The 23,311-nt window shown below is 37.5% G+C and overlaps 1 protein-coding gene across 5 annotated transcripts in view; it reads right to left on the bottom strand.

Annotated features, from left to right (window-relative positions):
• Positions 1-704: 704 nt before the first annotated feature.
• LPIN1 (lipin 1) overlaps positions 705-23,311 on the bottom strand; it is a 50,275-nt gene continuing 27,668 nt past the window's right edge. For 2 of the 5 annotated variants that reach the window (XM_088162420.1, XM_088162421.1), the window contains 11 exons: positions 21,453-21,522; positions 19,960-20,037; positions 19,746-19,838; positions 18,344-18,417; positions 16,308-16,452; positions 13,528-13,676; positions 11,835-11,921; positions 8,899-9,051; positions 6,974-7,088; positions 5,053-5,156; positions 705-4,228 (listed from right to left, as the gene is read on the bottom strand). In XM_088162420.1, the coding sequence (XP_088018546.1) occupies positions 4,069-4,228; positions 5,053-5,156; positions 6,974-7,088; positions 8,899-9,051; positions 11,835-11,921; positions 13,528-13,676; positions 16,308-16,452; positions 18,344-18,417; positions 19,746-19,838; positions 19,960-20,037; positions 21,453-21,522 (1,228 nt within the window). In that variant the 3' untranslated portion in view covers positions 705-4,068. Of the gene's footprint in view, positions 4,229-5,052; positions 5,157-6,973; positions 7,089-8,898; positions 9,080-11,834; positions 11,922-13,527; positions 13,677-16,307; positions 16,453-18,343; positions 18,418-19,745; positions 19,839-19,959; positions 20,038-21,452; positions 21,523-23,311 lie in introns of those variants that run through there. The other 3 variants (XM_014894970.2, XM_088162422.1, XM_088162423.1) reach the window with 2 other exon arrangements.

The following is a 23,311-nucleotide window of genomic DNA, read 5'->3' as shown; positions in this document are numbered from 1 at the left end:
AGAAGACTGAAGAAGCAGTGACTGCAGGCTGCCCAAATACAGCTGCTCTTGTATTTTTAACAGAGAATTTGAGATGCTGCAGAGCCTTATCAACCCCAAACATCTTTTTTTTCATACCAGCACGCATGAGCCTGGCACTATCACTACACTGCAGTCAGTCTGCTCAGCAAACCTGCCAGTGGGAGCAAAAGGCAGCACTGTGTTCTCAGGGGCGGGAGGAAAAAAAGTTATTGGCTTTTTCCCAGCAGGATGGCCTATGTCAAAGAAGAGAAGCCCCAAAAATCAGGCTATCTGGTCTCACTGCCATGGATGACAACATCCCCATTCAAACAGATGGACAGCTTTTGCTTAGGTCACACTAGGAATTAGACAAAAGGAAGATGCAAAAGATTCTGGGGTGGCATAGGATTCCTGACTGCTCCAATTTCCTCCAGTTCCTGTCTGGCTGCCCTTGGCTCCAAGGTGCTGTTCCCATGTCCCAGAACAGCCAGAGCCCAGATCCTGGCCCCGTCTCCCTCAGTAAACTCTTTCGGTTTTAAAAGGCTCTGGGTAAAACACTACAGCTGAATAGCCAAAATAATCTAAGTTACACTGGATAGCCCCAGTAAGAAACAGGCAGTAGGGACTGGAGATACAAAAGCCATGCTTTACAGGTTCAGCAGTTCTCCAAAAGCACTTTGCCATTATCAAAGAATACAGCAAAATAGAAAAGTCAGGAAAAAATTTATTTTTGCCTTTATTACAATATATATTTCTACCCTTGTTGCATTCAGCAAATCAAAATGAAGTGTTAAAACTATTTTCATCACTGCAGTAGCACATACATATACAGAATAAACACTGTATATAAATAGGCTTTCAAATAATAACAAACCATATCTACAATAAAAAATACCCAATACCTCTTTCTCCTTCCCCAAATTACAGCAGTAATATTTTATCTTCGGCATAACTGATGTCACAAATACAACTTTCTTTCCCTCCCATGACACAGCTAGAGTGGTGTGGTCATCAGTACCAAGAAAATGAACGTTAGCCACTCCTCACTGCTGCATATTCTAGTTTCTGTGTATTTTATGAATAGAATATACTGTGATTTAATGTGTCTGCATACTTATGTTAACATATTCTTTCTGTAACAAAAACCAGCATTACACCACAAGCAAAGTTGATGTTTTTCTTTCACAGAAAGAGTAGCAATTTTTTAAACCATACCTTTTTCTTCTACATGAATTAACAAAGCAGTTTAAATATTATGCTAAAATTATTCAGCTACCAAATCAAAATGTGGTCTTAGACTTACTAGAAAAGTATGGTGATACTTCTAGCAGGTCAAACCCTTGACTTCCATGTAAGTATATTTTTTGTCAGTAAATTTGATAAAAGTTACAGCAACACACATTCCTGACACTGTTCAGCTATACTTCAAGTTCAGATACAAAGGAGGATGCAGCAAGTTAGAAGTGAAGTCCTGAACGTCACAGAATCACAGAAAAGTTGGTCAGAAGGGACCCCTGGAGGTGATGCAGTCCAACTTCAGCCTTGAAGCAGATGGCTTCCAACACTAGACCAAGTCAGCCATAATCCTGTTTAACCAAATCTTGAAAAACTCTGGGACAGCACCTCAGGGTTACCTGTGCCAGCACTGCACTGTGGCCACAATCTGACAGAATTAAAACAGTTCTTCATTCACGCTACCATTTGTTTTTAAATACTAAAGGCAACAACCAATCCTGGACTGCCTATTTATTAAGTTATAAATAAATATATCACAGGTTTTAATTGTGGAGAACTTGCAGGGACCATCTTTTCTGGTGGGAGTTGCTGTGTGTAGTATCTCGGGAAAACAGATTTTAACTACTGTTAAGGATAAAACCCACAAAACTGACAGCCTCTCACTGAAGAGAAGGTTTGGTTTCATTTTACATATTTTACATAATAAATGGCTTGAAATAGGCCTTTACCAAAACTGAATTTAAATAGGATGCAGCTAGTACATTCATCCATTTATTCAATCATTAATGACAAGTATTAATAGATAATTAAAGGAAAGTGTGGCTATATTTAGAGATGCAACCCTCTCAGTTTGGCAATATGCAATCCCCACTGATTGTCTTTCAGAAAATCCATCTCATATTTCTTACACCTTTATGTAGAAAGATATTTGCATTTTCTTTAAACTTCCAAGAGAACACCATCAGTTCTGGGTTGTCAAACACTCATTCCTTCCTCTTTGTGTCTAATCCTGGTATGTCCAAAGTGGACATTTACCTTGCCTGAAGTAGCAACGTTCGTGTGAAAGGAAGACTTAGGGAGGGCTCTCCACTGCACACTGCAGCTGTGTAAAGCATTGCACTTGTTTGCATTACTATTGAAGGCACAGAGAAATCATTAATTGGCCCACTAATACCCCAGATAAAGTCCTCAGTAGTAAAACTTAGAAAACCCCTACCAGAGAGTTACCATCCTATCTACATTGCTATCACTCTTGACATGCAAAACCAGAATTTATCGTTACAGAACAAATATGATACAGAACAGCCATTTCCAAATTTCTGGGTGATAATCAACCATAATCACATCTGAAAATTTTTTCTGGACCATTCTGCCTTCCTGTTATTAAACTCTTAAGTGAAAACACTACAAAGCAGCTGCAAAACATGTACCACAGCCTCAGATCACAAGCTGTAGAGACCACAGCTCATGAACCACCAGAGCAGTCATATTGAACTACAATGTACATAGAAGCCCAAGATGCCATTTTCAGCATTTCAGAAAGCAATTAGACTTTCCAGTATATTTCAAAAGGAAAAATAAAAGTTTCTTTCCTAACTACAACACATTTGAAATCATTTGGCATGTGGGCACTTGGAGTCTGTATTTTAAGTACCACATTGTGTAAAGGCAGACCATTTGGAAAATGTTATCAACTGATCCACAGTATTGCTTTTAGTGCACACAGTTCAGTCTTAAGGCTGTCAAAAGCAATATCTACAGCTTGTGTCTGGATAAATAAGGGGAAAAAAAAGAAAAAGGAGGAGATTTCATTATCTTAAAGGAGAGTAAATTGCACTAAAAGTACCCATTCTTTATGATACAAAACAAAGCAAAAAAATCCATATAGTAAAAACCTGAGATGCATCATTCACCAGCATCAAAATTCACATTTTAACCAAAATAATATTTCAAACAAAACTATTTCATTTTGATAAAATCCTTACTATTTTTGGCTCAGTAAAAAATCTTCAACCTCAGCACATTGTGTGTAGGAAAGATGTGTTTACTGAAAATCCCCCCCTTCAGTAAGGTGGGCACTATCAACAGTGGCCTGTATCTTCCACTTGCACACTTACCCTTCATCCAAAAAGCTACTCTTAAAGCATGATCGTCCTCAAACTGAGAAAGACTGGAAGAATCTGGCCATCCTATTTAATTTACTTTCTATTTAGGTTACACATAATTTATTTCCTCAGAAATGTCCCATGTCAAAACAGGCTGGAATAAATCAAACACAGCTCAATTGGTTTTGACAGCTACACTGATTTACATTGCTAAGGATCTAGACCAGTAATTAACTCTCAAACAAACAGTTGTTGGTCAAGCACGGGGAGAGGGGAAGAATCATTTGCTCCTTCAGAGAGAAGGATTTTGATATATAGATTGCAATCCCTGTCTGTGTCACCAGATAATGTCAGGAATGGTGAGCACCTTCAGCTCCCTTACTGGCAAGGGGTTCTGACAGGATGAAGATGACTTCAGTGATGCAGAACAGACATAGAATCACTTTACAACCTTGTAGCATGTTAACTGCCAACATCACTGCACCTTTAATTGACCTTATATCATGAAAGTGCATAGCAAAATATGAGGAGCTCCTACTCCTAGCAAGATTCCTCTTGTTTGGAAACATAAGTATGGAAAAGCATTCCTAAGTTTGCTCACAACAGGAGAATACAATGCTCTCAACTTCAGATTCCAACTGAACTGTCAACAGCAAAAGCCAAGTGGTGCCCTGTTAACACAAGCCAACCCATTCTTTGAGGTGAGACCAACAGTTTGGAGATGGAGTTAAGACGAGGCTGGATGTACATCCTGAGTTTCAAACGGTGGCAGAGGTTCTCTCCAGTAGGTGAACTGGCTGTAGGTGTCAGAACAAGGGAAGTCTGAAGAATGACTTCTTTTAAGCAAAGGGAAAATGTGGTCTACCACTTCACAGAGTCTGACATAGCTGGAAAAAAAAAATTAATAGAATGCTGAACCATTTCAGACTATCTTACTTTGAACTTTAAGTCCCCAACCACTAAGGCATGACTACATTTACAAACAGACAAAGTGGACAAGTCATCCTCCTCAAAGGAATAAAACTAAATTTAATTTTGATGTACAGCTTCCAGAAAGGATTCACAGTTAGGATAAGAAATTCATTCTAATCCGTTCATTCTAACAAATGATACTTACCTAGTGAGTAACATGCCATTTTACACCCAGATGATCTGCTAAAATATTCAGGCACCACTAAAATATTCTGCTTCTCCATTTCTCTCCAGATTGGCTCAAGCAGCTCCCCACTCAACTGATTATTCCTATTTTACACATATATGGCTCCCTTCAATTAAGGACACCAACACTTAACATTACCAAAAGCCATTCCAGTGTTAGGGGTTACCAGTGCCTAAGCATCTTGCTGGAAGCACTTAACCCTCTCTTCAGATTTTGTTGTCTGGCTCTTCTAGATAGGAGATCCAGGAAAAGGCCAGGAAAAGCCAGATGGCATCAGCAGTTATGCAGACTAAATCAACCACTTCTAAATCTTTTACATTATTAAAGTAGATGGAATATATTATACTAAATGCAAAAAACTTCTTTTTACGAGTTTAACTGAAGGAAAGTGGAAAAACTGTATTTTATTAAAAATCTTTTGTTTGTTTGTTTGAAGTATTCTAAGGAATCTTTAATTACTAAATTTGGATAGATCTTTGGGCAACTTGAGTCATAAGTTAGCATAGCAAATTAATTTAGTCCATAAAGTGTTGGAGATAAGAGATTACTTACGATGAGATGTTTGTCTTTGCATGCTCTTGTATAAGTTCTCCTTTGGGGTTAACTGTAAATATCCTGTTTAAAGAAACTCCCACTTGTTTGTATGAATAAACATCCTAAAAAGAATATTAAAGAAGAAAAATTGTGATTCTGCCTTTGCAAAATTATGTGTAATCTTGCTGTAATATATTACACAGAAGAATATATCTACACAGAACTGGTACTAAATTTACCTACTTATTGTGTCCCTGAAATTCTCCATTATGTTACAAATTAAGCCAATCTAATGAAATGTTCATGAAACAATTTGCTGCTAGGTAAGACGTTTGCCACTTCAGTTTAAAATGTAATCAAAATCGTGTTCATTTTTTCAGCAACTTCCCTTGACACAACAATAACATTCACTAAAGAACTAATGACATTTGGTGTAAGAGATCAGAACCTTCATTTCTCTTTCAGAGAATATTTAATGTCCTGTGTGCATTGTACCAAGTATGTTACAACAGTGTACAGAGGTTAACATGTAACTGACACATAAAAGAGGAACTGTTTTTTAAGGACATGGTCACAAAATTCACAACAAATATGTCTATACTAAAGCCATCACTTAGCTCCTGAGTTCAGATTTGTGGTAGATTCATACTCTATGTCAAAGCAAGGGGAGAAGAAGGGAAAGCAAGAAACATATGCCAAAACAGCAGCACTGAGCCCCAGCAGGTAATTGAGGTACAATTATGAGAAGTACAATTAGAAGTCAGAATTAACAATGTCTTCTAAGAAATTTAGATTGTTAAGGAAAACAATAAGTAAGTTTTGATCTGTTCTGAAGAAAAGTTTGACAAAACCAAAGTTGAAAGTATCTCCCAGAAGATCAGAGCAAAACCAATTTCCATTTTGCTAATATAAATCATGGTTTTAAAAGACAAGATGGTGAAAAACTGGAATGTTAATGAGGCAACAAAGTTTATTTTTTTATCTATATTGTAAAGACTGTTCAAAAAAAAATAAGTAACTGCACAAAATTGAAGAGCAGTCACTTCAAGAATTCAGCATCGTGGCAGTCCATGCACTGTCCACACCTGCAACGTTCATGCATACAGAAATTTCCCTGAATTTGCTCTTGGGAAAAAAAAAAATAAAACAAAAAAAAAAAAAACAAAAACAAACCAGCCAAAACAGAAAAAAACAACAGAAAACCCAGAGCAAAAAATTGAGAAAGCTGTGATCCTGAGCTATACAAAGCCCAAGGCACACTGCACACCTGAAGCCTGCACTCTGACAGCAAACATGGGAGTGAGCTACCAGTAATTATTTTAGAAACAGTAACTTACTGTTTTACTTAAAATCTTATTGAATAAAATCATTATTTTAATGCATGTTTCCCTAAGGTTCAAAAAATTGAACTAGAGGTAGCTATTTTGATGTTATTTCATAATCATATGTTTAAAGGGGCCTTGATAATGGAAACTAAGCTGTCTATAATACAACAATTCAATACAGCAATGGGACAGTGAGGACATCTGCCACCTCTGACATGCTTTTAAAGAAGGGATAATCACATGCCAGGGTGCCCCCTCAGCCCAAGCCCATGGGACTGTTTCCTTTTCCAGATGCATAACAGCATTCTTTGGTCCAGGGCAGGAGCAGGAGCCATCTACAGCCCAAATATCCAGTCTTCCAATGGGTGACTGTTGCTACACAAGCTCAACTGCTAATTTATGCAGATATAACATAGTTACTTTGCTGCTCTTCCATCTCTGAATCCTACATCATGATATTTCTGAGGAAGAACCTTAATATTTTCCTTTGTACAGGGCCTAATAAAATGTTCCCAATTCTCATTTAAAGCTTCTAGGTTCTAATACAACCAAACCATGAAATAACAGCAACATTTCTGTTCTCTGCAATAGAAAGAAATTCAGCTACTACTTACAGCAGGTCTGTTTCCAAAAGCAGCATAAAAGGGTTCTGTGTTAGGATAAAACAAATTTTTGATGTCTGTCAAACACTGAACTTTAAATTTTTCTGGCTTCTTTTCTATGACCTCCCTGAAAAGATAAAAAAGGGAAGCTGAATAAGTACACATGAAATACACCACAAACCATTTTATCTTCTTTATTCAACATTTTCATCTAGCTAGATAGTATTGCATAGAATCCACCCTTCTCCAATAAATCTTTTAGAAGTCAGATTGCCCATGAAGACAAAAAAGTATTCCCAAGTTTACATAGTGGACACAGTAAATAAATCCTCTGAAACAAGGTAACTTCTATTGAAATCTGCATTACAACGATAGCTACTGAGCAAGGATAGTGGATTACAGGGAGTAGTTGCTAAATCAATCCTTAAGAGGCATAAACTCTTATCAAGTAAAACGCCTCCTGAGAACTGCAGAATGATTCATAGATTACATTAGCCCTCACTGTTTATGGTGCCTTTTTAAAATTTTATTTTTAAAAGGACTGCAATCACTATATGTGCTAGAAGCACCTCAGCCTGTTAAAACAGAATTACAGTCAGGTTCTCCACCACTGCTAATTAGCAAAAGTTAAGGAATAAAGGAATCTTCTATTTCTCTTCAGCTGCTCCTTACAGGATAGAGAATTCATTAATGAACAGAGGAGTTATCTCATCTCTGGGCAGAAGCCCTTTCACAACAGCTTCTCTTGGCAAGAGGACTGAACAGGTGGCAGAGTCTGGAGTTCCCATAACATAGGAAGATGCCAGCATGACACAAAAGCATTTAAGAAGCTCAGAATCCAAGATCCTAGCACCAACACATATGTCAAGGAAGACGGAATAGTACAGAAGCTTTATAGGAGTAAAGCAGCCCTTTGGAACAGCAGATCCATGTATAAATCAATGTCTGAGAATGTGCAAAAGATGAATAAAACCACCTTTCCTCGGTCTCAAATACATCTGATCTCAAACCTACAAGGATTAAATCTATGGATTAAACAGTGAAGTCATTTATTGCCCACACACCTCAGCAGTTACAATAGTGTACACTGAAAGATAGGCATTCCTTAATTCTAAATGATATACCAAAAGGAATAGAATTTTAAATGTATTTCAAGATACAACTGCATTTATTACTTAATCAGTCTGAGAAGTGCACTGTAATGCCTCCATAAGTTTCTTATATTTAGAACATGACTGGTTAGACTGCCTGTAGCATGTCACTCAAACAGGAGAACACCTGAACAATCTTCCATTAAAAATTCTAATGGAATATATCCTGTCACAGCAGCTTTTAACAGCTTAAAATATTTTCAGTAATCACTTGACATGCTTCACTGAATTAGGCAGAAGGTACAATATTCATAATCTGTGCTGTTATTATTCACTCACCACAGTTCAACACCTAGAAAAGATAACATTGTCCCCACAGAATCCCACAGTGCAGTCAGGAATATAAAAAGTTCATTTCATTTTCACATGAATTTCTTCAAAACCCACCAAGAAATAACCTTCCACAAAAATATACTTATGCCAACCGGAGCATCTTACAGGTAAAGACAAGAATGATTGCTATGAAAATGCCCACATTTCTCCCACAGCTAAATATGAACATGTGAAGTTAAACACATGAAGTCACCAAGCAGCACCTACTGGTAAACAGTGAACACAGCTGTGCCTTAATATACATCTGAGATATAAACTAAGCAAAAACCAGATATTGAGTAACTACTGAATTTTGGTCTAACAAAATTTCTTCTTAATTAAATTTCGCATCACTATATTAAAAAAATTAAACTATTAATTATTTCAAGCACTCCCACTTAATTTTAAAAAGCTGTTAATTCAGCCTCCATAAAACTCAGAGTTTCCTTGTCTCTAAAAGCGAAATTGCATTACCTGTGAAGAGCTGAGAATAGGCTGCTTGGACTCAGCAAAACTGGCCCTTGAGGCAGCACAGTTCCTCTTTCATTGACCCAGTGCAAGTATCCTCTGGTCATGCCTGCCATTCCAATAGCTCGTGCTGAGCAGTACAAAAATTTATATCCATTTCTGTGAGCAGATATAAAAGAAGAAACTACTGTAAAAACAAAGCAGGTGTTTAGATATTAATAATTTTGAGAGTTTACTTTTATATGAATCAAATCATGGCTGTTAAATAATCTTATGTTTAACCCAGATTTAATTTAAAAGGAGTAAAAGCATTTATGTCAGAAAACGGGATAATTAAAATCCATCTAGCCCCGCTGCATTAGTGATTATACCTAAAGATGACTCATTTATCTCTGCTCCTCTCAGGACTTATGACTCCTTATGGTTACCTTTCCACCCCTGTGTGGTGGAGCCACTGTCCCCAGAATTAACTGAAAAGACATCTGCCAAGAGGAAAACACTTGGCATAAAGCAAAACAAATATTGGCCTTTGTTGTATTAACAGTGTTGCATTCCTGCCTCTGCATAAAAAGATGTGCAGCACTAACATATTTCCTCAAGCTGGAACGACTTGAGCTTCAAAACACAGTATGAGAAGTAATCTTTAACTAGACACTGAAATGGAAGTTTTGGCAAAATCACAGGTTGCCTTTGATTCTGTTCATGATAGAACAGAATCCTATCTACTATTAGTTCAACTTAATAGCAGCTTACTTTCCAATTCCTATTAAATATTACTTTTCAGAAAATAAAGAAATGCTGTATTCAGTGCACGTGTGGTCATTAGAGCTAACTATTAAGCATTTATATGGTGTTCAGCTGTAATATCTAGCCATGACATAATTAACTCAGTAATTTGAAAACCAACATGACTCAAATCTATTTTTTCCCTATGTTTATGATGATCAAAGCCCTAACAACTGATAATGCTAGCAGGCACAGAAATAACCACTGCAATTAAAAAAATTAATTAACATTTTTACCAAATGTAATGCAGAGGTTATACACAATTCTCAGCACATGAATTCTCAGGCTGTCCTGTCTTTTCTGTGAGCATGCATGTCTAATGTGCAGTCAAGTGTCTCTGGCATAATTTTGATTCCATCATCTATAATTTATAATTCATCATCCATGTATAACAAAAAGCAATAAACTAACCTTAGCATAACTCTAGTACACAGAACAAATCAGATTAACTAAGAGGAGAGTTGTGATCTGTACCAGTGTCTTTTCAAATATTTATGGTAATTTAAATACATAAGAAAAGCTGACATTCTTGCAATAAAAGAAAACAGCAATTACTAATCCTCCTTGTAAAAAATTAAAATCAGATACTTCACCTGAACCCATTCAGACATCAATTCATTTTTACTCATTTCCTTTTTTTCTCTCAATGGTAATTACAAAAATCCCCATACTCTGTCTTTGATCTTCTGGTGTACACAATGGCTTGACTACATTGCCAAATTTATCCAGGGAACCAACAGTACACCTGGACTTTTGCCTTGCTCACCTAGAGGTATTCCCAAACATCACCACACATGAGTTGGTATGGTCTAATTGTTTCTCTCCTGTTCATATTCATCAGAGAAAACATCCCCATTGTTTTGGAATAAATGACTCTAGGTTATACCTGGATATGATGTTAACAACATTAACTGAACTAAAGCATAGCTGACATACTGTTTCTTGATAGTTCCTCAAGAGCTAATGGGAAAAAATATTTTTTCTAAACATGGTTAGATCCCAGGTATATTGAGCTACTTTTTGAAGATACCCATCTTTCTCCAAGAATTACACAGGATGTAAAAGCCACAAGTAAACACGATGAATCCAAGTCCTTTACCTGCTCCTGTGGCATGGAAGGTATTTAATACTGACCAGCAGACATCACTGCAGGTTAGTTACTGGGCTATAATACAGCAGCTAAAGCACTGATATTGCCAGGTTAAAGTCTTTTCTTTAAGCCCTTCACAGTGTGGTCCTTATTTACTTTCAATAATTTTAAGTTGCATTTTAAGCAACTTATCCTTATCACCTACTCTCAAAATTAAACAATGACGCAAATATTTTAAAGCTGATCCTTCCTAACACTGCAATTTAACAATGGATTAGCAACACTTACATACAGAAATGAAATAAATTATATAATGAGCAGATTATCATCAATGTCTTTGAAGCTAATGAATCATAAAACAAATAAAATAACAATAATATTAGCAGTGAGTATCCAAAACTGAGGGATTTCTAGTCAAGGTAAGACACTGTGCTGTGTTTTAAGGATGAGATTTATCTTGCTTGACTAGAAGCCCAATGTTTAGACAGTTCAAATCAAAGCTGTTTCACTGAACTCCCTTTCTACTCACTGGAAAGAAAGGGAACTCCCCCAGACAGACTCATTTCATACGTTTTAGGTTCCATCTCTGCACAACTCCAGGTAAGTCAAGTTCAGCAAGAAGAATTCCAACAGTGACCACCCTGGGCCAGAGTCTCTATGCATTTCACAGTCTCCTCAACAAGGACTGAAAGGAAGGGGTATTAGCATCTGATGAATTAACACTCCTGCAATTCCCAGTTTGCAAGAAAGTCTCACTTGCTGCAACTGTGTAACTCATTCAAACTACTGCAGTCCTGGGAACTGTGTGTATCTGTTTGGGATGGTTGGAAGAGCAATCATCACTCACAGATAGGGGGCTTTTGCTTTTGTTATTACAAAGCAGGTTTTGCTCTGGATATTACGCAGGAGATGTTTACACTGCGTAAACATCACTGAAGTGACAAGATACTGATGAAGCTGCCACCCTTATAGGTTAAGAGAAGCCTAGAGAAATTTAAATTTTTACGTGCAAATGAATAAACACAAAGAAGTCACAGATGCATGAACAGACTTGCTGAATACTCACTGGCTCACTTTATGGTACAACTTCGCAATCCCTTGGTGTGTCCAGTCTTTGCCAAGAGTTGGCAAAATATGACCTAAAGTATCTGATCTGAATAAAGGAAAAACAGTATCACTGAACTGGAAAAAACCCCATAATAACAGTCAAGTCTAATACAAATCCCATTAACTTACTTCGGTAGCTACAAAGGAAAATAGTGTTCTGTAAGGGACTGATTATCATCAGAAGAGAATTAGTTTATTCTCCTTTTTTTGAGATAGACTGACATGGTCATCTTTGGCCATGTTGTTTAAATTACCTCTGTGTCCCAAGATGGGTAAGCTTGAGGCCAAAAAGGTAATATGGAAGTCACAGCACAGGCCATCAATCAGACTTCTAGGAGGCCACCAGTACTAAGCATGCTTTTTGAGGTTTATGATAAATGTCTTCTAAATCAACCAAACCTACTCATAATGGAAGCTTATGGGAAATTGAAAGTATGAGGTAAGTCACATTCTAGCTTACTTCCAACTAACTTCTCCACATTGAGCCAGGAGTTGGTCAGGCACAAAGTATTTTGAAATATTTATTCTGGCTTCAATGTATTTCCCACTTTATATGAGCGAAAAATATTTACACTATAATAACAAATAGTGCAAATGAGCATATTGCTTGACTAAGCATTGCACAGATACACAGCAAGAAGTCCATACCCTGAATAACATTGCATCTTAAAGGAAGAAATATTGGCAGTGGCTTAGGATGGATTTGCATTGGCATTGTAAGGTGAAGTGATTCAGTAACTCTGGGCAGATCAATAGCAGAGTGAATAGATCCCACTCACTTTATTGAAGCTTAAGAAAGCAAAGTAGGGAGAGATGTTAATTTACATTGGCACCAAATGAGAAGTTTGACATAGAATGGATAAATCACAAGAAAGAAGAGAGTTGCAGTTTAAATCAAGTATTTTAATTTCCTTCAGATTGGTCTTGAAAATTATTTTTCCTTGCACTTTCTCCTAAACAGATATAGCTAAGTTTGATTTTGAAAGAAATTTTAAAACAAATTAAACATTTCACTTCAAAAGACAATGCTTGTATTTTTATTTCATGCTTTCCCTGTTCCACACATAATTGTTTTCCCCAGAGTTAAATACATTAAATAAATATAAACCAGCAGGTCAGTCAATCATTTTGGTCACTCCAAAACTGAGTTTTACCCAAAATGCTAGTCTGAAACTTTCCATCAGATTCTAGCTCTGACACTGATTTTGGAGTCCAGTCTTCTAAGTAATAATGCCTATCACTGGAACGCCCCAGGAATGCCATTTAAAACAATATTCACATCTTCCTTCTTCTTAATTACTTCTTCATATTTAATTACTCCTTTTAATTACTACTTATTTCATAAGTGTAATGCAAGAAAAAGGTTAGGATTTTGCAGAAGGTCCTCCAATACTGCTGTAAATATTATCATGAAACACCAACAGGTGACAAATAATGGGCACATATGGCATGCATCTATTAAATTAAGGATTCAGCTAAAGATGGTTGCATTGTTTGAAAGCCAAATTTAAAAAACACAAGAAAACAAAAACAAGAAACAAAACCTCCCAAAACACTGGTGTATGAAGATTCTGTGATTAACATTCCCTGTTAATTATGCTTTCCTTTAAACTAAAGGGCCATATAAAGTCTCTCCCTGTTCATGAACTCACCGTGTGATTGTTCCATCAATATCAGAAATAACAACTTTATCATCCCAGTTCCATAGGTAAATGGTGCCTTCACAGCGGCAAGTGCCTTGATACTGGGTTGTAACACTAAAGGTCACATCATTGGGGCCATTCTTGAGCTTTAAGCTTTTCTGCAAGACATTATCAGCAAGATGATCAACAAACTGTGAAATGGACACAGTGTAAAAGCTGCACATGATCATTGCCTTGGTGTATTTGACTGGGGAAGCTGGAGTGGATTTCTCCTCCCATAAAGACAAACCCATTTGTAGGATTGTTATTGCCCAAAGATGAGAGTGCAATTGGGGGGTAATGCAGAAAGATAGGGAAACCCAATATGTGCCTCGGGGAGATTTAACCTTTGGGGAAAAATAATCTATGGTGTAAGTTGCATGCTGCAGGAGGCAAAGTAGCAGGAATTGCATGAACTGATGAAAAATGAATTTTGCAAGGAGCAAGGGGAATGTGATGATGACCCGAACTGGGCTAGTGTCAGTGCCTAAAAATCAAGTATGCTGCTTTCCTGTCCTGACCACCCATCCTGAGTGCAATGGAGCCCAAGTCATAGGTCTGGAGGGGTGGAGGAAGCCCATGAAATGGGAAAGTAACATGTATCTATGAAAGGATAAGATAGTAGTTAATGAAATATATGTTTGGTATAGAGATGGTTTAAGAATGTAGTTAAGTTGTATCTGTGAGTAAGGAAGGATTTCAATAATGAGACATAAATACAATGGAACAATTAGAAGACTTTGTGGGAACTGAGTATGATACAAATGGTATGGAATACGGGGTGGAAATTGTATTAGGTCTGGCTGAGCTGGAGTTCATTTCCCCACAGCAGCCCTCACAGTGTTGTCCTTTGCATTGGCAGCTGGAAAGGTGTTGGTGACACCCCGGTGTTTTGGGTACTTCTGAGCAGCACTGGCACAGCACAGTCTCTCCAACATTCCTCCCCCATCATAGGGCTGGGGGTGGGCAGGATCCTGGGAGGGGACACAACCAGGCCAGATGATCCAAATTAACCAAAGGGATATTCCATATCATATGGCATCAGCCTAGATATAAAAGTTAAGGAAAGGAGGAGGAACAGGGCATTTGTTATTTTACAGTGTTTGCCTCCTAGAGCTGAAGCCCTGCTTTCTGGAAAGTGGCTAAGCATCTCTCACTGGTGGGAAGTAGAGAATATACTTGTTTTTCCCTTTGCTTATCCAGTTTATGTTCTCTCCCCCATCCCACTGAGAAGGGGAGTGACAGAGTGGCTTGGCTGGGCAGCTGGCATTCAACCAGTCAAGCCAGTTTAGTCACACTGAATTTTATTGCTTTCAGTAGAGGTTTTCTAAATAACAACAGTAGAGGCTTACCCTGTGTGGTATACATTAGACATTGATTATAGAATAGAACAAAACAAAGAAACAAAAAAATTCTATTTCGCCATCAGGTAGATTTAAAAAAAAATCCCCTAATGTTCACATAAACAGTAACAAATCATGGAATAGGGACCATCTACAGGCATTCCCCATTCTGAAAGACAGATACATATCCAAAGAGAAATGTGAGTACAAAACATTCCATAAATTAAGACCTTTTCTAGGGGGATTTGTGTTCTACAGTATTACATCTCTTTTGTGCAATAATCGACCTCTCACGCCACATGAACTATTATCCTTCGGCCTACACTAACTATCCTTAACTCTCCCACTTTGCTGCCTTTCACTGTTCCTGTGCCACTCAGTGACATGTGGGACAAGAAGCTACTGATTTGCAGGAAATTTAATATTCTTAGTACATCTTTTTCTTCATTATCTTTCATTGCAACTTTTCAATTAGCTAAAAAGTGAAAAGGGGATGAGAATACAGAACTCACGGGTAACTGCTGAATCTTACCCACTGTTTCATCAAGAAACCAATTTAAGAGCAGCTTTAACTTCAGCTAATTTCTGCAAGGTTTCTGAAACTGAAAAGTCTCATTTTATTTGTGTAACCCCTGCTTTCTCTTTGTAATAGAAAAGAACAACACATCTCATCTGTCTCTTGGGAAAACCTCTGCACTTCTTACAAATTATCCAGGCAGTGAGTGATGGGCTGTTAAATGCTGTACATCTTGAGTGGGTTTCCTTCAGAAAATTAATTATCTGTACCTAAGATGACAAGAGGTATTTCTCTATAGCAGCCCATTTTTCCAGATCAGATTGAAATGTACAGAACACAAAACTGCAACAGTTTTGTCATCATTAGCCAAAACACCTCTATCACAGAAGAAAAAAGCTGGCTTCAAAGAAAGTAATAAGCTCCAAAGAAATCAATAGCTTGGCCTCATTTATAAATTCACAAGCAGCTCTTTCAGAAGTTACTAACAGAAAACTGTATTTAACCAAAATGTGAATATCTGCCTGCAAATGAGAGAAAAGGAAAAGAGGAAGGAGAAAGAAGAAAGGCCTGTTAACATATACATGTTTCACATACTACAAAAAAGGATGTGGTTCCAATACACCTACGCAGGTGACAAACACACACTCTGGAATTTAATTTTGATATTTTTCTAAATGAGATTCCATCTCCAAACCCCAGCACTTGCTGCAAGGAACAACATTCATGTTTAATACAGAAAAGAGAAGGGAAGAGGCTTTTTTCAAAAATATAACGACTGACAATTAAATGCAAGACATATGAGCTAATTAAGCTTTGAAATCTGAATAACAGTAAAGGTTCATGTTGTATTAGAAATGACATTTCAAGACAAGGATGTAAAATTAACTCACAAGCTGGTCAGAAGTGAGTCGAAGTGATTTTTTGTAACTGATTCCAGACAATAATGAGAGATGACTGGAGTTGGTCTGTAATGACCCGAGGTTTTGTTTGGCAGCTCTGGGGTCTTCATCGCTTGAAGAAGATTCATCTTTTATTCTGGAACATTGCACACACAGAAAATGATGTTATCATGTCAGTAAATGCATCTCAGTATCCATTAAAAATGCATTAACAGTGAGTCACCAAATAAGTCATTGATTCTCTGCTACCAAGTACTGTCTCACAGGAGGTCATTCATATAATGAGCTTTAATATATCAATGAAGCACCAAACTTTCATTCACACATTCTCCATTACTCAAACGTGGATTGTTACAGGCAGGTGAATGGCTATAACAACAGTTTTCAGTACTTAAATGTAATGAATATAAATTAATGTACTATATTAACTCAAAAATCTCATACATTAAAAAAATAAAACCCATTAGATACCATAAATACAAAAAAATCCTCTGTTCTCAAAGGAAGAAAGAGGCACTTATTATGCTGGCCTTCTCTTTCCTTCTTCTCTCCTCCCCCAAGAAATTAAAAATTAATTTTTAAAAAATGCAGGTTATGGAAGTTTTATTATATAAAATAACTAATCCTTTTCTTTCAATAAGCAACCTCAGATAACCGAATTATTCTTTTCCAAGATTTGCAGGATTACCCTGTTCAGAATACAATGATGGAAAGTCATAATACTTGAGCTCCCTCACAGTATTCTGTTTAAATACACATTAGAATAATTACTTTTGTTTTGCTACAACAATTTTTTAGAAACTTATTGAGGACATTCTTCCTCAGAAAGAATCACACCTGGATGTTGTTTGATGTTAGGAAGTCTTGACCCAATATGAAGGTACTGCATGTCATGACTAGCATAATTTAAAAGCCTATCTTATCCTTTGTAACATATGATCTCAAAAGCTTTACTCAACATCCCACTTGTCACATTCTGCTTGCAAACAGTAAAATTTTAATGAGAGATTTCTAAGGACAGTTAAAATTTAAACAAAGAACACCAATTTCAGAATCTAATCTGCTTGAACTCTTAATCCCACTTTAAAGCTTATCTTTAAACAACCATGTAAGAAGCAGACCTCTATGTCACTTGCCATCCTTAAAAAGAAAATCAGCCTTTCCAATTTACTCTGGTTCTCAGTCTCAGAGAGGTAACAGAGACAACAGCTAATCTCCTACAGAATGAGGAATCCCCCTTCCAGTACATTTGCCTGGACTGCAACTGCTGACCACCAGAAAGAATGAGAGCTTTTTGTTTCAGAAGGATGACCCCTGAACCTCACTAAATGAGCAAAAAGCATATTTGAATCCGGTCCTTTTCAGCTGTAACTGCAGCGAGCACAAACAAGATGTCTTTACATTAAGATCTATATGCACAGAAAAGGGACAAGGATGAGAGCTGTCCCTGGATAACACAAAGCAAGCTAAAAGTCATGTTATAGAATCCTCCAAGGTGAGATTCTGGCCATACAGTAAGATTTGTGAGGAGTACAAGAAGGAAAATACTTCTGCAATCCTGGAAAGAAGTAACAGGAAACCATGACTACTGCCTGTGAAAAACACTCTGGAAAGTCCCTTAACTATCCAAAATATGCAGGAACCAAGTAATTTGTCAGGCCATAAATTTAAATAAATAAAAAAAATTTAAGCAACTGGGATCTGACAACAGCTTGGGTTCGTCTACGATGCTTGCTCCCTTAAAAACTCTAGAGAAATACATGTAGCATTGGAGAACTGCTCCAATTACAGTTTGTTTTAAAGGGGCTGGAATGTGTGTCCCAGAGCTGCCAGCATAACTACAGAAATGCCAGAGTGCACTCCCAAGGTCTGCAGCCCTGCCATGGGTAGGGGGCTCCCATTTGCATTTATGTGGTGCAATGAGTAACAAATTATAAGTATTTCGCTGATACAGTATTCCTTAATTTGCTTTCATTTTTAAATGGTAACTCTTAACTTGTTTCAGGTACAAATGATTTTGGGGGTACCTGTTCACCCTGCTCATCTGTGAAGAGTCTTCTGTAAGTCCACTCTCACTCATACCTTGCTCTGGCTTTGTTTCCTGTAAAAATACAAGTATGAGTAGTTGTGCATCTCCTGTTAAGCAGAAAGTAGATGTTTTTATAAAAATATTTGAAAATCAAGTTCTGTCTTGTACAGACTTGGTAAAAATCAACAGCATGTTTGTCTTCTTTGCTTGTAGGCAAAATAAAACCCATAAAGAATAAAGGCAGTACAAAGAACTAAAAACTGCAACTGTAAAACTCAGAATAATAATTTAGTTTTGCAGGGAAGAAGTAGAGAAATATCAGGTTTAACATCTAGTGCTGTTGAAGTTCTGGGATCAGCTCCATAGCCACTCAGTTCATACACCTCAGATAACTAGATTTCACCTGAGAAAGCAAAGTATGACTTGGGAGAAGGAAAAAAAAAACCTCAAAAATTACCTTTCATAGTATCATTAAGATCTTGAATTCAGCAAAACTTTCTAAACTGCTTTTACCTTGACCAGATGCTGAACACTATCAAAGTCATTACATAAGATTTTAAATAGTGAATAGTTCTGTTTTACATAGTTCCATTTAAAGCTGCCACAGCTCAAGAGATAACCAAATACTTCCAGAGAAAATCCTAAAAACTTCAAACAACTATAAAACTAAAATCTCATGCTCTGAAACCCATACCCACAGATCAGTACAATGGTTATTTCATGCAAGGTTAAAGAAATTCTTGACTGAGGCACAATCAGAAAATTGTATTAGAAGTCATTTCTTCTCCTCAAGTACTAATGCTTCAGTAGTATAAATTAATACAAAGATGTTTTACTAGACAAAAATATTTTCATATAAAGCTTTGGTTTATTCCGTGTTCTAATGTTCACTCATGACTAATATTGTTATCACAAACTTCTAATGCCCTAAAAAGAAACTCAAAATTACTTTTAAATCAATATATATAGTCAGTTTGCCACCTTAGGTTTTGCTGAGTTTTACAGCTCATACTACTCATAAATTTGTCTGTTCTTTAACCATCAAAAGAAAGATGCAGAAAAGTAGGTAATCTGCATGAAAACTTCAAATTACTGGCACAACTCTTTGATTCTAGGTTTCCAAACAGAGATTAAATACATTAGATACTACTGCCTCAGATCTGCGTAATGAAAATAAATGCACAACCAAAACTCTTCAGGCAAATGTTTCAGGTATGGTCTGATCCAAAACTTTCTGAAGTCAAAACAAACCAGAACTTCAGACCATGTTTAATGTGCATATCCTCAGTCAAAGTGAGTAACAAGTTACCCGCTGAAGTAAAGTTCTGAGGGATGAATATGCAGATACCCAGCCTTCCCACTGAAACAAGAAGGAAAGTCTGCTTGCCTCTAAAACTTACCTCTTTAATAGTGCTGTTCCTCCCTCGCCATGAAAACCACCATCTCCCACCTTTCTTGGGCATCTTGTCCCTCATTATAGATTCCACAGTTGCCTGTGATAAATGGATGGTAACATAAAAAAGACCCAAAATAAAGGACAACCTGACATACATAAATGAAAAAGTGCCAACACATAATTTTAACTGATAATAAATAGAATAAAAGTAAACATACTGTCTGTGGACCATAAATTCTACTAAAGCAAAATCTAATGGTATCCAGAGCTGCTCTGAAGTAACTTAAGCATGAATACTTATGGTATTTTTAAAAGGAAAAATGAAAAAGAAATCAAATCAAAGAAGAAAAAAAGCATAAAGAGATATTAGTATAATGTCTAGAATGGAGAACCTGCTGCTTCTAAGTTATTTAGTACAAATTATACATAAAAAAAAAAATCACTTCTTGAAGGAGGCATCATGCAGCACAGTAACAAACTGACATGCAAGAGTTATTTACAAAGTCTGTATTTAATCATCAGCTTAGACAAAATCAAAGTTACTAGGTTTTATGAGTTTATGAATTATGAGTTTATGAATTATCACACTATGAATTTGACTGAAAATGTTAGAAAAAAATTTATAAAAGAAACAATTCTACTTTTCATTGGCTCTACATACTAGACACTAGTAGAGAAATTTCTTTCAATATCCATAATGACTGGAGCTTTATGCATTTGTAACGGGGAGCTGAATTCTTTCGCTCAGAGAGAAGCAACAGATGGAATGGGAGAATATTATGGTAAAAGTGGACACGGGGCTTGGTACACCCTAGAATGGCTTAGCCACTGTATTTCTGAGCTGATAGCTTCCACTTCAAGTAAGGTCACCAAAAGAAAGCTGTGATGTTGATTAATGATTTTTCAAAAATTTAAAAAATCTTCAAAGAATTCTCAGCAATTAAGATGGGGCTGTGTTCAGACAACATGTGGCACAATGGATCCCTTTTTCCATAGGTTTTCTTCACTATATCATCAAAAGTACATTAAAGAGAGAAAAAAGAAATAACAGAGGAATAAAGTTGAGTTTTTCAAACAAAATAAGAAAAACAGGGATGGGATGGAGCTGTGGAGAACTGAGAGTGACCATTGAGAACAATGGTTACAATTTAAGGAGATTCTCAAACATGTCAACAACTTCAAGCAGATGTCCTATAGACTTTTAATAACCCAACACACACAGTTGTCACACAGTCACAGGGTCATCTGGCACTACCTATCTGGGTTATGAACAACCAACTAAGAAACAAAAAGCTAGCAAGCTGCAGGCCTTCCTCATCTAGTACTTAAAGCTTATTCACTGAGGTTTTTTCTATGTATTTTATAATATATGCTATATACATATACAACAGAAAGCAAACATCAAGTATTCAACTACAGCAAACACTAACATGGTCAATATAATTCATTTTTACAATCCATATTAATAAAGTAAAAAAAGAAGTGTTCCTACCTCAAAATAGTTGCAATAACTTTAGCCTAGTAAACAAACACTATTCATAGACCAAACTTAGTCCTTATTTAGGCCATAACATAAGACAGACGAATGGTTATGTGTGGGTAGGTTTTACTGATCTGCAGATTCTCTTCTACAACAACCCATTTCCCCTCCTTTAATCAGTGGCATCATTTCAAAACTCCTCCTCTTAGCAGCCTTCATGTTCAATCTTACCTTTGGCAAAGGTTTCTGGAATGCCTGCATTGCCAGCAGAAGGGGACCAGCTGTCGTCCAGTTGTAGTACCTGGGCATGCAAAGGAGACAATTACACCATTTTGTAATCCCGAAGTCCCAATTCACAATCTAGCTGGTATTCACCACCTGGCAGGTTAAAGCCATGAAGCATACGTCAAACTCTGGCCTCACTATTAATAACAGACCCATCTTATTCCACAGAATGCTCACAGGTATTTACCATATTTATTTTTCATGGTATGCAATATAAGCATATTGAGCAGAAAGGGTATTTGTCACACATTACTCAAGTCATAATAGAATTACAGAATGGTTGGGTTGCAAGGGACCTTAGAGATAATCTAATTCCAACTCACCTGCCTTGGGCAGGGACACCTTCCACTAGATCAGGTTGGTCAGGGCCCCATCCAACCTGCCCTTAAGCACTTCCAGGGATGACACATCCAACCTGTTTCAGTAACTCACTATCCTTATAGTAATCAAGAATTCCTCCTAACATCTAATCTAGACCTCTCTTTTTTTCACCTAAAAGTGTTCTCCTATATGTTATCACTATTACCATATTAAAAGTTGCTCTCCCTCTTTTTTCTAAGTCCCCTTTAAGTACTAAAAAGTTGCAATGAAGTCTCCACAGAGACTTCTCTTTTCCAGGCTGAACCCCAACTCGCCTGCCTTTATAGGCAAGGCACTCCAGCCCTCTGATCACCTTTATATCCCTCCTCTGTTTTTGCTCCAACAGCTCCATGTCCTTCCTGTGCTGGGACCCCAGGGCCGGATCAGCACTGCAGGTGGGGTCTCACCAGAGCAGAGCAGAGGGACAGAATCACCTCCCTCAACCTGCCCACCCTGCTTTGGATGCAGCCCAGGACACATTTGCTTTTCTGGGCTGCAAACACACACTCCTGTCATGTTTAGATCTTCATTCACCAGAACCCCCAAGTCCTTCTCTGCAAGGCTGCTCTCAACGAGTTCATCTCACAGCCTGTATTCATATATGGGACTGCCCCAAACCAGATACAGCACCCTGCATTTTAACATGTTGAATTTAATGAGTTTCCTGTGGACCCTTTTCTCAGGTTTGTCCAGGTCCCTCTGGAGAGTATCACTTCCTTCTGTTGATTCCACTGCATCACTCAGCTTTGTGTCACCTGCAAATGTGCTGAGGGTGCATTCAGTCTCACTGTCTGTGTCATTGACAAAGATACTGAAGAGCACCAGTCCCTCAGGAACACCACTCATCACCAGCTTCCATCTGGACAGAGCTGCTGACTGCAACTCTCTGGTTGCATCCATCCAGCTACATTTTTACAAGCTTTTTCAGTGTTCTTCCATCAAGGAACTACATAAAACTTAGGGGCTCTAGTCTGTAGGATGTCAAGCTCCTGCTATTACACGTCGTACATGGCTCAACTCTTGTTGCAGACAGGAGGACAATTACATTGTCTAGGGAAGATGAAGCTCACACAACATCAAGATCCTCACTGAGGTCCCCTCTCTTCCCAGTACATTCAGTAGGCAGATAAATACTCTATCAGATGCAGAGGACAGTGATGGAAGCAGTAAGTGACACACCTTAGACCACAGAGAGGGTCAGGTAGGAGGCTCCAGCATACACAGCACAAACTATCACCTAGTACATCAGCCTTGCATGAGCCATGTCTATGGCTAAGGATAGCCAAACCTCTCTAAGCACAGCACAAAGCCATGATCTCTCCTCTAACACTGTTTGCAAGGTACAAAGAACTCTTAAATTGAAGAACCCCCCCAAAAAGCTGCACCTGGCTTAGACCACAGCACTGCCCTGCTGCCAGCAGTATCAGCATACAAAATAATGTCTC

Source organism: Sturnus vulgaris, chromosome 3, assembly GCF_052056855.1.
Source record: "Sturnus vulgaris isolate bStuVul1 chromosome 3, bStuVul1.hap1, whole genome shotgun sequence".
NCBI classification, from domain to species: Eukaryota; Metazoa; Chordata; class Aves; order Passeriformes; family Sturnidae; genus Sturnus; species Sturnus vulgaris.
This window is presented reverse-complemented; position numbering and strand designations above follow the sequence as displayed.